The following is a 15,607-nucleotide window of genomic DNA, read 5'->3' as shown; positions in this document are numbered from 1 at the left end:
TTGTGTGTCATCATCGGACTCTCAATGAATATTTTCCCCAATAGTCTCGACTGGTGCTGTGTGACTAATTCGCTTGTAACTGCCTTGGAGCTGATCGTTGTCCTTGTGTGTGACACATGCATTCATAAGCTCAATCATGGCTTTCTTTTACACTAGCTTCTCTAATTTAGGTATGCTTATTTAAATACAAGAATTGTTAGAGGAGTACAGTAATTTTTGGAATGAGTGGATGACGGATGATGTCTTGCATTAAATCAAATGGGGGAGGGGCTGACAGCAATTGGCAATAATGGGTTAATATTGCTCTTAGCAATATCAGCAACAAAAGTGTCGGAATATTCCGTTGCTCTCTATTTTCATCAAGGCGTTATTAATAGAACATTTAACCAACAAATTGCGTCAAATGAGTTGTTCTTACGCTAGGTACAGAAATCTTGGTGGAAATGTTAAGGAGATTTCAACATAACAGTGGTAAAAGCCTTTTAATTATTGGAAAGTTGAAATCTTACTGCTTCATTCCTTAAATTCTCTATCGTCTGGTTAATAATTCTCAAGTCAGCTTGCACCTTTTCTTTTATTACCTTCTTTCATTTATCTCTTTTCTCCCCCCCCTCTTCCTTTTCTGTGTGTCTCTTTTTTTTAAATCCACATAGAGACTTCTATCTGCATCTAAACCCGTTCATAAATTATACGTGCCAAAGATGGGCAAGGGTGATGTTAAGACTAAGTTCGAAGCCATGCAAAAAGCGCGGGAGGAAAGGAGCCAGAGGAGATCCGGAGAAGAAAAGAAGAGGAGAAACGAACAGTATAAAAAGGAGAAAGAATGGACAAAGATAAAACAGGAGGTCGTTTAGTCTATAAATCGTATTTGCTTTATCTCCGCCCATATTCTGAGTGACTGTTGACCAAAGCTTGTTCATTAGTTTTACTATCGAGGTTGCCAGCAGGTCTGGGGAAACTTTTTAATTAATTCTCGGGATGTTGCTGGCAAGGCCAGCATTTATTGCCCATTCCTAGTCGCCCTTCAGAAGGTGGTGGTGAGCTGCCTTCTTGAACCACTGCAGTCCGTGTGGTGAAGGTACTCCTCGAGTGCTGTTAGGTAAGGAGTTCTAAGATTTTGACAATTAAGGAATGGTGATATATTTCCAAGTTGAGATGGTGTGTTACTTGGACGGGAACTTGGAGGTGGTGCTCCCTTGCGCCTGCTGCCCTTGTCCTTCTAGGTGTTGGAGATCGTGGGTTTGGGAGGTGCTGTTGAAGAAACCTTGGCAAGTTGCTGCAGTGTATCTTGTAGATAGTACACACTGCAGCCAAGGTGCGCTGGTGGCGGAGGGAGTGGGTGTTTGAAGTGGCGGAGGGAGTGGGTGTTTGAGGTGGCAGATGGGCTGCAGTCTCCTTGGGCCAAGTGGTTTCACTTGGTATTTTTTGCTCACACATTTGTGAGTCTGAAAATAGCACTAACATTATAGTAATAAATCAACTCAAAAAATCACATTACTGTAACATTAACTAAAACTCACAAATAAGAAGTTCAAATGTGTTCACCCTATGGTCTGCTTTGCTTGATTCTCTTTCCCAATCTTCTGTCCGGTTACATCGCCGTCGCAGAGCACGCACAAGATTACATGGCCCCTCCCATTGAGTTGCAGTTCTGTAACAGTCAATATATCACCATTGCCATTACTGGTTCGAGTTTAATGTTGGAAAGAATGACACCGAACCTCTCTCCGCTTGCTATTTCAGCTCAGGGAACTCCTTGCTTCAGACGACGAAGATGAGAACAAATTGAACGAACTGAAGAAGGCATACGTCCCAAAACTGACAGGTAACGAAGATTAAAATTTATCCACCCCTTTTTGTTGCTTTAAAACTGTGGACATAAAGAGATGAGCCTCTGCCTTCCTGTGTCCGCAGGGACAGTTAAAGGCAAGTTTGCGGAAATGGAAAAAATCAGGCAAGAGGAGGAGAGGAAAAGAATGGAGGAAGAGCGGAAGAGAAGAATTCATCAGGACATCCTGGAGAAAAGGAAGTTACAACGAGAACTCTCAAAAAAAGGCACGGAGGTACTGAGGCCTTTCCTTGTTTGTAACAACAGCTACCATTATATTTTGAATCCTAGGAATTCTGGTCTGGAAATCAAACTGCAATATTTTCGAATTCCTACGGTATTTGTATTTTTCCCTCTCTGCTATTCTAATGAGGTGTTAACACATTTAAAACAAATGGCTCCATTCGAACAATGGAGCATAGGACCAGGAGTGGGCCGCTCAGCCTCTTCGAATCTGTTCCACCAATCATTTGATCAACAACTTGTATTTATATAACACCTTTAACAGAGTGAAATATCCCAAGTCTGACACCGAGGCCCACAGGGAGATATTCAGACAGATGACCAAAAGCTTGGCCAAGGAAGTAGGTTTTAAGAAGTGTCTTGAGAGGTGGAGAGATTTAGGGAAGGAATTCCAGAGCTTAGGCCTAGGCAGCTGAAGGTATGCCCGCCAATGGTGGAACGATTAAAATCAGGGATGAGCAAGAGGCCAGAATTGGAGGAGCACAGATATTTCGGAGGATTATAGGGCTGGAGGAGGTTACAGAGATAGGGAGGGGCGAGGCCATGGAGGGAATATATAAACATGGATGAGAATTTTAAAAGGTAGGGCAGTGAGCACAGGGGTGATGGGTGAACAGGACTTGGTGCGAGTTGGGATATGGGTAGCAGAGCTATGGATGAGCTCAAGTTTATGCAGGGTGGAAGATGGGAAGCCAGCCAGTAGTATGCTGGAATAGTCAAGTCGAGAGGTAATAAAGGCACGGATGAGGGCTGCCGCAACAGACGAGCTGAGGCAGGGGCGGAGTCGGGTGAAGCTACGGAGACGGAAGGAGGTGGTCTTGGTGTGGATGTGGCCGGAAACTCATTTCGGGGGTCAATTATGACATCAAGCTGACTAACAGTCTGTTTCAGCCTCAGACAGTTGCCAGGGAGAGGGATGGAGTAGGTGACTAAGGAATGGAGTTTGTGGCAGGGATTCACCTTGGTTTCATATTCCTTAATACCCTTACCGAACAAAAATCTGTCAATCTCAGATCCAAAATTTTCAATTGACCCCCAGCCTCAACAGTTTTGGGGAAGAGAGTTCCCAATTTCCACTACCCTTTGTGTGAAGACTTGCTTCCCGAAATCATCCCTGGACTGCTTAGCTCTAATTGTGAGGTTATGCCCCTTGTTCTGGACTCCCCCACACCAGAGGAAATAGTTTCTCTCTATCCTATGAAATGTTTTAATCATCTTAAACACCTCAATTAGTTTGCCCCTTTATCTTCTATACTAAATATACCGACTGCCATGTCCGCCCGACAAATATGCCCCCAGGATCGGGCAGCCTGGCAGCCCCTCTTGGGTACCAGGCTGCTGGCCCGGCTGAAACCCTCCCTGGTGGCCCAGTGGGCCGAAGCTTTAAAATGGCGAAGGCCCTCCCCTTTAAGTGAAGGGGAGAGCCGTGGTGACGTAATCGCGGCGGTCACGCTGCTCCGCACCCAACTTCCGCCTCTCAGGGTCCAGTCACAGCCCCCTTTATGATCGAGTTCCGGATCGGAGAGAAAAGAACGGAATTTCTCTCACCCATCACGCCAGTGAAAACAGGTAAAACGGGTTTGCATGCACACTGTTTCGGCCCCCAGATCCAAGATATGATTTTCCCTAGTTACTTCATTAATATGTTGAGTCAGGAAACAGTCTTATATATTTTCAATAAATCTTTCAGCTGCACTTCCCACCACAACAGCAGGTGAACCATCGTGTGCCACTGAATTGCAGGAAAATTAAAATCATTCACCAAACAAAGGTGGCATTTTATATTAAAAGCATCAGTGATCTGTATCCACAATAACTCATCATGTTCAAGCGGCAGACCCGGGGCCTATAGCAATTACCGATAATTAATCCCTGCCCATGAGCTTGGTCCACTTGAACCCAGATAGCTTCAGCTGAGCCTGATGAGGCAATATCAAGTCTCTCTCTAGCTGTTAGATTCTCTGATTAAAAATAGCAACCCCACATCCCCTTTACATACCCTATCCTTTCCCAAACCCTTGTAGCCCTTTAGGTGAATTTCTGTGCCATCATTATTGTGTCTGTAATGCACTTATGAATGACTCCATGAGGCAATGTGTTGTACTCAAACTGTAGTGATTGGTCCTTTATTCGTAACTCCAGAGTGAGGCACAAGCATGGTGAGCAGTCTTTTATACTAGGTCCTGCACACCTATGCAGGTGACCCTCAGGTCCCCCAGCACAGTGCCCTCTGGTGGACAGCCTCTGTCACAGGGGCAGGAAACCCCGGTCTCCACCAGTTGCACCCTCTAGTGGTGCCTGCATAGTATATACACAGTGTAAACATTATTGATAGGAGATTGGTACCAAGTCTCCATCTTATGCAACTATACAGTGACTACACAGAGAGTATATCTATAGTCTGCATATATAAAATCACTCTCCCCCAAGTCCTTTGTGCCAATTACCTTTGCTCTGTGTGCTCTGGCTTAGCTCTCCCCAGACTTAAGTGCCAATAGCCCTTGCACCTTGGCTGAACTTTGGCTTGGCTCTCTCCCTGTTAAACCCAAGTCCTTTTGCCACAATGTTGAGTAGTAGTTACCAGTTTGGATGGTTTGATGATGCAGTGGAGGTTCCAGTGGGTTCTGGGTGTGATCAATGTGTGTGTCCATGGCTACACAAATCCTGACATCTCACAACATTTTGTTCTTTACATTAGGACTGGTACTGACATCTCAACATTTTGTTCACGATCTTAATCGGTTCGTTACATTGATTGCCATGCATACAATGTCTCTAAGTTCAGTTGGTTGCAGGTCTCCTTTAAGAGAACCCTGCTGGCTTTACCCCAATCAAATCCTTTGTTAGACACCACGTGTTGGTCCCTCGTGATATGGCCGCAGCCATCTTTTGTTTCAGCCACGCTGCACCTCGCTGCAGCAGGGACGCCATCTTGCTTCGACTGCCTTGATCCTTCTCTCCCGCAATTCTGCCACAAAAGCTGGAAGAGTGCCTGTGAATTCGATCTTCCTCCCCAGGAGTCCTGCCACTGCAGCCAGGAAGGTACTTTAAGGTCGTTCCGGTCGGATCATTGCCACGCAGTCGTGATGGACGGTCTGTGCCTCAGGTGCTGCGCTGCTCTGTTCTGTTCTCTGGTACCTGGCCCAAGCGAAGGTGAGGTTTTGCGCTGCGTCTGAGCACGGGGGACATTGATTGCTGGAGTGAAGAGGTCTCCCCATTTCCACTGGATCTTCCCCATCCACCTTCTTCCGAGTAGCGTTGGCCCATCACCTGCAACAATCTACAGAGGTAACTTGTGCACCACGTCATTATGGATTACACTTACATCTGCACTACTAAGGACTGGGATCAGCTCCTTGATGTAGGTACACAACTTTTCATGTACTGGAACCAGCTCGGGTCGTTTCTCATTCCATAGCCTCTCAAAGGCATCCTGGCTCATCACTGACTGGCTCACTCCCGTGTCCACTTCCATGAAGACTGGAATGCCGTTTATCTCGACTTCTGTCTTCACTGGAGGACAATCGGTGGTGCAGGTATACACTCCGTACACTTCTTCTTGGAGCTGAGCTACCTCTCTGGCCAAATCATCATACTCTCCGCTGGATTCAAAGTCATCTACTGACTCCTCTGCTAGACGGTGAGTCATATTTCTTTTACATATATGCTGGAGGTGGCCCTTCGTGTTACAGGCTTTGCATATGTAATCAGCAAACCGACACTGGTGAGCCCTCTGGTTTCCTCCGCAACGCCAGCATGGTGCTACTCGATTAGCACCCCTCGGCAGACTCTGAGTTCTGGAACCCTGAGGTCTGTGCTCTCTGCCCTGGGCAGATCCACGTTCTACCGTCTTGCCTGTGAAAAGCACCATTCTGTGTACAGTACTTGTCGGGTTTGAGTCCACAAGATGAATAATTTGCTTGGTGCTGCAGGTCGAGGTCATGAATGCCTGACTGATGCTGATGGCCTTCTGCAGGTTGACTGTGATGTCGGCAGAGAAGAGCTTGTTAAGGAGGCCCTCGTGGCCAATTCCCATAACGAAGATGTCTCGCAATGCTTCGTTGAGGTGCATGCCGAAATCACACGGTGCGGCAAGTCTCCTGAGGTCGGCAGCATATTTTGCAATCTTCTGGCTCTCAGGTCTGCGGTGAGTGTAGAATCTGTGTCTGGCCGTGAGGATGCTCGGTTTTGGTTTTAGTTGGTCGCGAATTAGTTCAGTCAGCTCATCGCATGTCTTATCCTTGACCTTCGTGGGTGCCAGCAAGTCCCTGACGAGGCGGTAGACCTCGGGCCACAACTGGCCAGCAGTATAGCCTTGCGCTTCTCCGTCAATGTGTCCGTCTCCCCTACCAGGTCATTTGCCACAAAATATTGCTCGAGCTTTTCCGTGGAGGCATCCCAATCCTCACCCTGTGTGAAATCTTTTAGTGTGCCAAAGGTAGCCCTAAGCGTGTGAAAGTCCGTATTCTCGGCGCTTCTGAATGCCTCCATGAGGCAATGTGTTGTACTCAAACTGTAGTGACCTTGGTCCTTTATTCGTAACTCCAGAGTGAGGCACAAGCATGGTGGCAGCTTTTATACTGGGTCCTGCACACCTATGCAGGTGATCCTCAGGTCCCCCACCGCAGTGCCCTCTGGTGGACAGCCTCTGCCACAGGAGCAGGAAACCCCAGTCTCCACCAGTTGCACCCTCTAGTGGTGCCAGCATAGTATATACACACAGTGTAAACCTTATTGATAGTACATCAGATAAAAAGTCTCCATCTTATACGCTGTGTAGTCACTGTATAGTTGCATATCTATAGTCTGCATATATAACAATTGTCATCTAGCCATGTCTCAAATACACTAAGTCTAAATTCCCCAACACAGCATAGGATTGCAATTCTAACAATTTGGAGGATGGCTGCATATGATGGGGAATGGATGCGTATGATGGGTGAGGGCTACGTATGCAGGCCGTGTATATCAGGAATCGCAAGTGTGCAGCCCTAGCTTTTCTGTTCAAAAAGCAACAGAAACTGAAGCAACATGACACGAGGAAGAAAAGAAAGCGAGGGAAAGAAAGACTTGCAATTCCATCGCACCTTTCACGCCCTCAGAACGTCCCAAAGCCCTTTAAAGTCAATTAAGTACTTGTGAAATGTAGTCACTGCTGTAATGTGGAGATTTGCACAGAGGAGGATTCCACAAACAGCAATGACCAGATCATGTGTTTTGGCATTGGATGAAGAATAAATGTTTGCCAGGGCACCGGGGAGAAGGCTCCTGTGCTACCAAGTGATCCGTAAGGAGAAGGGGGAGCAACAGCAGCAAGAACAAGATAATCACAGACTATTAATGATAGGAAACTCTCTCATTCTCTTCACAATGCAATTAATACACCCTCAAAGCCTCTCTGATAAAGTGCAACATCCCCACCGACACCTGGGAGTCCCTGACCAAAGACCACCCTAAGTGGAGGAAGTGCATCCGGGAGGGCGCTGAGCACCTCGAGTTTCATCGCCGAGAGCATGCAGAAACCAAGCGCAGGCAGCGGAAAGAGCGTGCGCAAACCAATCCCACCCTCCTTTACCCTCAACGACTATCTGTCCCATCTGTGACAGGGACTGTGGCTCTCGTATTGGACTGTTCAGCCAACTAAGGATTCATTTTTAGAGTGGAAGCAAGTCTTCCTCGATTCTGAGGGACTGCCTATGATGATGATGATACACGATGACCGGAGGAAACCATCCCTGGCACAGTTTTACTTTGTGAACATCTTGCTCCTTTTCTGCTTCGTTGCTGACCTGATTGGACGCAGATTTTCCAATAAAAATGGTCGCAGCTGGGACATACTTCATCACTACAAAATTTAACAACCTAATGTCCTGACTAATGCATCCCATCTGGAATCTTTTTATTCTAAACTGGTAAAGCTGGTCATAGACAGATTAATACGCCACAAAAAAGGCAAAATGTCCTAATCGCAGCAGAACAATGTACGGTTGGAAAAAAAAGGCCTTCATTTCATAGAATCATGGACTAAGCAACTATCTAACTCCCTTTTGGGAGAATTTACAGACTCTGCATCAGCAATGGTTTGTGGTGGAGAATTCCACATTCTAACCCTCATCTGTGTGAAGAAATTTTTGTAACCTCCCCTTTAATTCTTATTATCTTAAATTTGTGCCCGCTCATTATTGTCTCTTCATCCAGCGGAAGCAATCTCTTTGATTATTTACCATCAAGTCGCTCTTTAGTGTTCTCTGTTCTAGTGACAAAAGCATTAAGTTCTCAAATCTCTCTTCACAACTGTAACCTCTCATCCCTGGTGAATCTACACTGTACATGTTCTATCGCTTTTCCATCCTTCCGATAATGGGGTATCCAAAACTGCACACGACACGGCAACTTGTGCAAGCTGTTGTACAGATTGTGATTGTGTCGCTTATCGCATTTCTCAGAAAAGTTGCAATACATTGAATTGGAGCGACTGCTTTTATGTAGACAAAGGTGCCAGCCAGCTTGTCTCACAAAACAGGGAGATGAAAAACCAGCTATCTTTAAAAATAAAACAAAATTTGTTAAGAACATAAGAACATAAGAATTAGGAACAGGAGTAGGCCATCTAGCCCCTCGAGCCTGCTCCGCCATTCAATAAGATCATGGCTGATCTGGTCGTGGACTCAGCTCCACTTACCCGCCCTCTCCCCGTATCTCTTAATTCCCTTATTGCTTAAAAATCTATCTATCTTTGACTTGAAAACATTCAATGAGCTAGCTTCAACTGCTTCCTTGGGCAGAGAATTCCACAGATTCACAACCCTCTGGGAGAAGAAATTCATTCTCAACTTGGTTTTAAATTGGCTCCTCCGTATTTTGAGGCTGTGCCCCCTAGTTCTAGTCTCCCCAACCAATGGAAACAACCTCTCTGCCTCTATCTTGTCTATCCCTTTCATGATTTTAAATGTTTCTATAAGATCACCCCTCATCCTTCTGAACTCCAAGGAGTAAAGACCCAGTCTACTCAATCTATCATCATAAGGTAACCCCCTCATTTCTCGAATCAGCCTAGTGAATCGTCTCTGTACCCCTTCCAAAGCTAGTATATCCTTCCTTAAGTAAGGTGACCAAAACTGCATGCAGTACTCCAGGTGCGGCCTTACCAATACCTTATTCAGTTGCAGCAACACCTCCCTGCTTTTGTACTCCATCCCTCCTGCAATGAAGGCCAACATTCCATTTGCCTTCCTGATTACCTGCTGCACCTGCAAACTAACCTTTTGGGATTCATGCACAAGGACCCCCAGGTCCCTCTGCACCACAGCATGTTGTAATTTCTCCCCATTCAAATAATATTCCCTTTTACTGTTTTTTTTCCCCCAAGGTCGATGACCTCACACTTTCCGACATTGTATTCCATCTGCCAAACCTTAGCCCATTCGCTTAACCTATCCAAATCTCCTTGCAGCCTCTGAGTCCTCTACACAACCCGCTTTCCTACTAATCTTAGTGTCATCTGCAAATTTTGTTGCACTACACTCTGTCCCCTCTTCTAGGTCATCTATGTATATTGTAAACAGTTGTGGTCCCAGTACTGATCCCTGTGGCACACCACTAACCACTGATTTCCAACCGGAAAAGGACCCATTTATCCCGACTCTCTGCTTTCTGTTAGCCAGCCAATTCTCTATCCATGCTAATTCATTTCCTCTGACTCCACGTACCTTCATCTTCTGCAGTAACCTTTTGTGTGGCACCTTATCGAATGCCTTTTGGAAATCTAAATACACCACATCCATCGGTACACCTCTATCCACCATGCTCGTTATATCCTCAAAGAATTCCAGTAAGTTAGTTAAACATGATTTCCCTTTCATGAATCCATGCTGCGTCTTGTTGGTTGATATCGAGGGAGGAATGACATTTCCGTGCTTTTCATGTAGTGAGATGGCTTAGCGTCTCACCCAAGGGACAGCACCTCAAACAATACAGGTGATCCTCGGTACTCCAGAGGACACCAGCCAAGATTGGGAGCCGAAGGCTCGAAACCACAACTTTCTGACTGCATCAACTGAACCAAGCTGATACTTGCCAGTTGAATGACTCATCTGTATGTCGTCCAAGCAGAGGAATGGTTGTAAGTGAAAAGTGAATTTGGGAGGGTGGGGGGGGGGGAAAAGATTTATTAAAAGAAAGGGTTTCTGTTTTTGAAACAGGAAGGTGAAGCTATTTCCACAACTTTTGAAGTTTCTGACAATGTTAGCAAAACATCAGGCAAAATCAAAGTGAATTTTGAAGATCTGGACAAGGCACAGGAAGAAGACGACGACCAAAAAATTGAACAGGAGAAGAGAAGATATGAAGAACAGACATTACTTTCATGAGGCAAAGCACCCTCTCTAAGTCCACTTGAATTATAAGTCCACAATCTCCAAACCACTTTCAGTTGCAGAAATGCTGGTTTGAGAGGTGTGTGTGTGGTGTGTGGCGTGTGGTGTGTGTGTATTCCAACGCACTCCTGGCTGGCCTCCCACATTCTACCCTACATAAACTAGAGATGATCCAAAACTCAGCTGCCTGTGTCCTAACTCGCACCAAGTCCCGCTCACCCATACCCCTGTGCTTGCTGACCTACATTGGCTCCCAGTTAAGCAATGTTTTCAAATCCCTCCATGGCCTTGACCCTCCCGATCTCTGTAATCTCCTTCAGCACCACAACCCCCGGAGATGTCTGGCGCTCCTCTAATTCTGCCCTCTAGCATCCCTGATTATAATCGCTCAACCATTGGTGGCCGTGTCTTCTGTTGCCTAGGCCCTAAGTTCTGGAATTTCCTGCCTAAACCTATCTGCCTCTCTACCTCTCTCTCCTTCTTCAAGACATTCCTTAAAACCTACCTCTTTGACCAAGCTTTTGGTCACCTGCCCTAATTTCTCCGTATGTGTCAATTTTGTTTGTCTCAATGCTCCTGTGAAGCACCTTGGGACATTTCACTACGTTAAAGGTGCTATATAAATACAAGTTGTTGTTGTTTTGATGTATATCTGTGTCTGGTGTGAGTGCGCATGTGTGTCTGGTGTGTCTGTTGGATAGACTCATTGTCGAAGAAAGATAGATTAGCACCTTTTACATCCTCAGCCTATCCCAATGTACTCCCCAGTCAATGGATCACTCTTTGGAGTGCAGTGCCTGTTATGTAGGCAGCCAATTTGCACACTGCAAGATTCCACAATGCAACAAATGAACCGTTAGCCTGTTTTTAGCAGTGTTGGTTGAGGAGGGAATGTTGGCCAAACTCCCTGTTTTTCTTCTCAAAAGTTGGCATGGGAATTTTTATGTATTGAATAAAGAGTCTGGTCAGATACTGTGAGCTCAAAGTAAAGTGTGACCGTAAGTCCTTTATTACAGGTCTCCAGAGTGCCTCTCCAACCTGTGAAGCTTCCTTATGTACAGGTGCTCCCAAGGGATTGTGGGATCCCTTGGGACTCCAGGGGATGAGCCCTCTGGTGGTTAAACAAGGTATTTATTGATATACATATATAACAGGAATCTTTCACTTCTTGTGATGGGGTTTGAACCCACGATCTTTGACCCTGATGTGAGCCAAGGCTGAGACTTCTCACATCTAGGATCACAGGTGAAGAATGGTTAAGTGTGTGTGAGGTACAGATGTCTATGAAACTGCACCTGAACTGAAGTCAATGCCTTTGGCGATGGGGGAAGGGGTGGGTGGCACAGACAGAGGAAATCGAGAGTGCGGGAAGAGAAAAATGTGTTTTGTGGAGAAGAACTATTTGATCTCGATTGGAGACAATCTACAGTAAACTTTTAAAGAAAATAAAATAGTTCTTACCAAACTTGAAGCTCACCTCCTGCCCAGTGCTTTCCTTTACCCTCGTGTACTGCATCTGCCCCATGTTCATTACATAGAACTTGCACCTGTAGAAGACTTTAACAGGACAGTTTGCAAAATGCGTCAGAGGCATAAAATAACCTGATGCCGAGGAGGTAACTGAAGGCAAGATCAAAGAGACGGGTTTTGAAGGAGGAGAGAGGTAGCAAGGTAGAGGAGTTTAAGAGTGTGCGGCCAAGACAGTTGAAGGCTGTGTGGCTGAAAGTTGGCTGGAGGGAGGTGTGGGGGAGGGGAGGGTGTGCAAAGACCAGAGTCAAGAAAGTGGCAGCTGCTTCTGTTGCAGCTCGAGGTTGAAGGAGGTTGCAGAGGTAGGAAGCAGCGTGGTCGTGGAGACACTTGTTGTAAGGGTACATGGCAGGGCAAGAACATCTGCGTCTGCAAGCAAACAACCTTTTCATTTAACAAACCACGCGCATTGTTCCCGCTACGGCATTCGCTCAAACTAAAAACTCAACATGCTGGAAATACGCAGCAGGTCCTCCAGCAGCTGGAAACAGAAAAGGCGGAGTTAACAGATCGCGACTCGGGTTGCCAACCCTCCAGGATTGCCCGGAAGTCTCCAGGAATTAAACAATAATTTCCAAGACACTGCTGGGAGCAAACCCGGGAGAAAAAAAATCATAGGGACGTTAAGAAAAATAGTGATTTTTTTCTCTCCTTTTCTTTGAACACTTTCACTTTTTAGTTCAAAAATACTGGAGGTGGCAAAAAAGGCCGTTTGATGGTTAAGATTCATCCATTTGGGTAACAAAGACTGAACCTAAGAAATAGGAGCAGGAGTAGGCCATTTGACCCCTCGAGCCTGCTCCGCCATTTAATATCATGGCTGATCTGATCATGGACTCAGCTCCACTTCCCTGCCCGCTCCCCATAACCTTTGACTGTTTGCTTTCCAGTTGGCCGTGGGAAGGCGGGGCACAGCAAGGATGGATGCCTCGGGCGGGGCCGGTTGGATGCGGGAGGTCATGTGATATAACTTCCTGGACGGCCGTCCAACCCGGAGTTGGCAACCCGAATGCGGGAGCATGCCCTTTGCTAATATCTTAAAAATAACATTACCTGTGTTTTTGTGTCAAAGGAAAAAGATGAGGAACTGGAGAGCACGTCTGCCAGCAAGAGTGAAATCCGGCCTGGGAAATTAAAACTCAGCTTTGAAGAAATAGAGAGGCGGAGACAGGATGAGGAAAAGAGAAAAGCAGAGGAGGAAGCGAGGCAGCGCATTGAGGAGGAAAAGGCAGCCTTTGCTGAAGCAAGGAAGGTTGGAACTTATCATCGTTACTTGCACCCATTATCCATGTACATCATCAACTTAGGTCCTTCCTTTAGATTGAGCATCAAACCTGCCTGACATCATCAGTTCGAGGCCGCCTGGCTATTTTAACTCCCGGCAGCGAGGAGCCTGGAGCAGCAGAGACCCATCCTTTCCTTGTGGGGCCCAAAGAAGCACTCTTGCACCTCCTGGCCCCGGCTAAAGGAAAGTTTTATACTTATCTGAGAGGAACTCCTCTTCTTCCCTGCCCGGGTTTTACTGAAGAGTGTCTGTGGCGGGTGCCCACATTAAAGGCCATTAGGGTCCGAATGACATCACTAGCCTATATTGGCCTTTATTACAAGAGGATTTGAGTATAAGAGTAAAGACGTCTTAATGCAATTATATAGGGCCCTGGTGAGATCACAGCTGGAGTATTGTGTACAGTTTTGGTCTCCCTAGGAAGGAAATGCTTGCCATAGAGGGAGTGCAACGAAGGTTCATCAGACTGATTCCTGGGATGGGGGGATTGTCCTCTGAGGAGAGATTGAGAAGACCAGACCTATAATCTCTAGAGTTTAGAAGAATGAGAGGTGATCGCATTGAAACATACAAAATTCTCACAGGGTAAATGCAGGGAGGATGCTTCCTCTGTCTAGAACCAGGGGTCACAGTCTTAGAATAAGGAGTCGGCCATTTCAGACTGAGATGAGGAGAAACTCACCCAGAGGGTGGTGAATCCCTGGAATTCTCTACCTAGAGAGCTGCGAAGGCTCAGTCGTTGAGTATATTCAAAACAGCTATCAGTTTTTGGATATTAAGGGACATGGGGATAGTGCAGGAAAGTGGAGTTGAGGTAGACGATTCAGCCTTGATCTCATTGAATGGCGGAGCAGGCTCGAGGGGCCGAATGGCCTACTCCAGCTCCTAATTCTTATGTTCTTATATTAATGAGACTCCAGCCTGAGTCAAGCAGACACCTTGGCCTCCTTTTAAAAAAAAGGGCCCAGTTAAGATGATAGCAGGCTGGAATGGGATAGTAAGACTTTGCACAGCTATTTTGGGTGGAGTGGGTTATAAGTTCCCCCTCTATGTCCATTGGCTGTACAGGTCCTAACCGGAAATTAGTTTGGACAGTCTCAATTCAGTACCTAGGATTCAGGTTCCACCTTCAGCACCTGAGCACATAGAGTTAGAATAATACAGAACAGAAGGAGGCCATTCGGCCCATCGTGCCGGCTCTTTGAAAGAGCGATCCAATCAGTCCCACTCCCCCTGCTCTTTCCCCATTGCCCTGCAAATTTTGATATTCTATTTATAAAGCCCAGGATCCCATGTGCTTTTTTAAACATCCTTGTCAACTTGTCATGCCACCTTCAAAGATTAGTGTAAGATGTTAATAAGAATCTCTTAACTTAGAATGACATATATTTGAAATAGTCTGCCAGGTGGAGGACTAAGAACATTCAGAATGCAGTTGGACACTTAAAGGGGATAGTTTGGATAATAAACTTTTTTTTATATAGCGCCTTTAACGTAGTAAAACGTCCCAAGGCGCTTCACAACAGTGTTACAAGACAAAACAGATAAATTTGACACCGAGCCACAAAAGAAGAAATTAAGGCAGATGAACAAAAGCTTGTTCAAAGAGGTAGGTTTTAAGGAGCATCTTAAAGGAGGAGAGAGAGGTAGAGAGGTGGAGTGGTTTAGGGAGGGAGTTCCAGAGCTTAGGGCCCAAACAGCTAAAGGCAAGACCATAAGAACATAACATAAGCAATAGGAGCAGGAGTAGGCCATTTGGCCCCTCGAGCCTGCTCTGCCATTTAATAAGATCATGGCTGATCTGATCATGGACTCAGCTCCACTTCCCTGCCTGCTCCCCATAACCCTTTATTCCCTTATTGCTCAAAAATCTGTCTATCTCCGCCTTAAATATATTCAATGACCCAGCCTCCACAGCTCTCTGGGGCAGAGAATTCCACAGATTTACATCTCGGAGAAGAAATTCCTCCTCATCTCAGTTTTAAATGGGTGGCCCCCTAGTTTTAGTTTCCCCCATGAGTGGAAATATCCTCTCTGCATCCACCTTGTCGAGCCTCCTCATTATCGAATATGTTTCAATAAGATCGCCTCTCATTCTTCTGAACTCCAATGAGCCTAGACCCAACCTACTCAACCTATCTTCATAAGTCAACCCCCTTATTTCCAGAATCAACCTAGTGAACCTTCTCTGAACCGCCTTCAATGCAAATATATCCTTCCTTAAATAGAGACCAAAACTGTACGCAATACCTTAGGTGTGGCCTCATTAATACCCTGTACAGCTGTAACAGGACTGCCCTGCTTTTATACTCCATCCCCCTTGCAATAAAGGGCAACATTCCATTTGCC

At 45.9% G+C, this 15,607-nt stretch overlaps 1 protein-coding gene across 6 annotated transcripts in view; it reads left to right on the top strand.

The window, feature by feature from the left end:
• nexn (nexilin (F actin binding protein)) overlaps positions 1–15,607 on the top strand; it is a 97,350-nt gene that overhangs the window by 42,140 nt on the left and 39,603 nt on the right. For 3 of the 6 annotated variants that reach the window (XM_070886531.1, XM_070886532.1, XM_070886533.1), the window contains exons 3-7: positions 654–845; positions 1,744–1,825; positions 1,915–2,063; positions 6,048–6,218; positions 13,046–13,225. In XM_070886531.1, coding sequence (XP_070742632.1) covers positions 654–845; positions 1,744–1,825; positions 1,915–2,063; positions 6,048–6,218; positions 13,046–13,225 — 774 coding nt within the window. The remainder of the gene's footprint in view (positions 1–653; positions 846–1,743; positions 1,826–1,914; positions 2,064–6,047; positions 6,219–13,045; positions 13,226–15,607) is intronic. The other 3 variants (XM_070886535.1, XM_070886534.1, XM_070886536.1) reach the window with 3 other exon arrangements.

Source organism: Pristiophorus japonicus, chromosome 8 (assembly GCF_044704955.1).
Source record: "Pristiophorus japonicus isolate sPriJap1 chromosome 8, sPriJap1.hap1, whole genome shotgun sequence".
Lineage (NCBI taxonomy): Eukaryota > Metazoa > Chordata > Chondrichthyes > Pristiophoridae > Pristiophorus > Pristiophorus japonicus.
The sequence above is the reverse complement of the archived record's forward strand: the minus strand, read 5'-3'. Positions and strand labels throughout refer to the sequence as shown.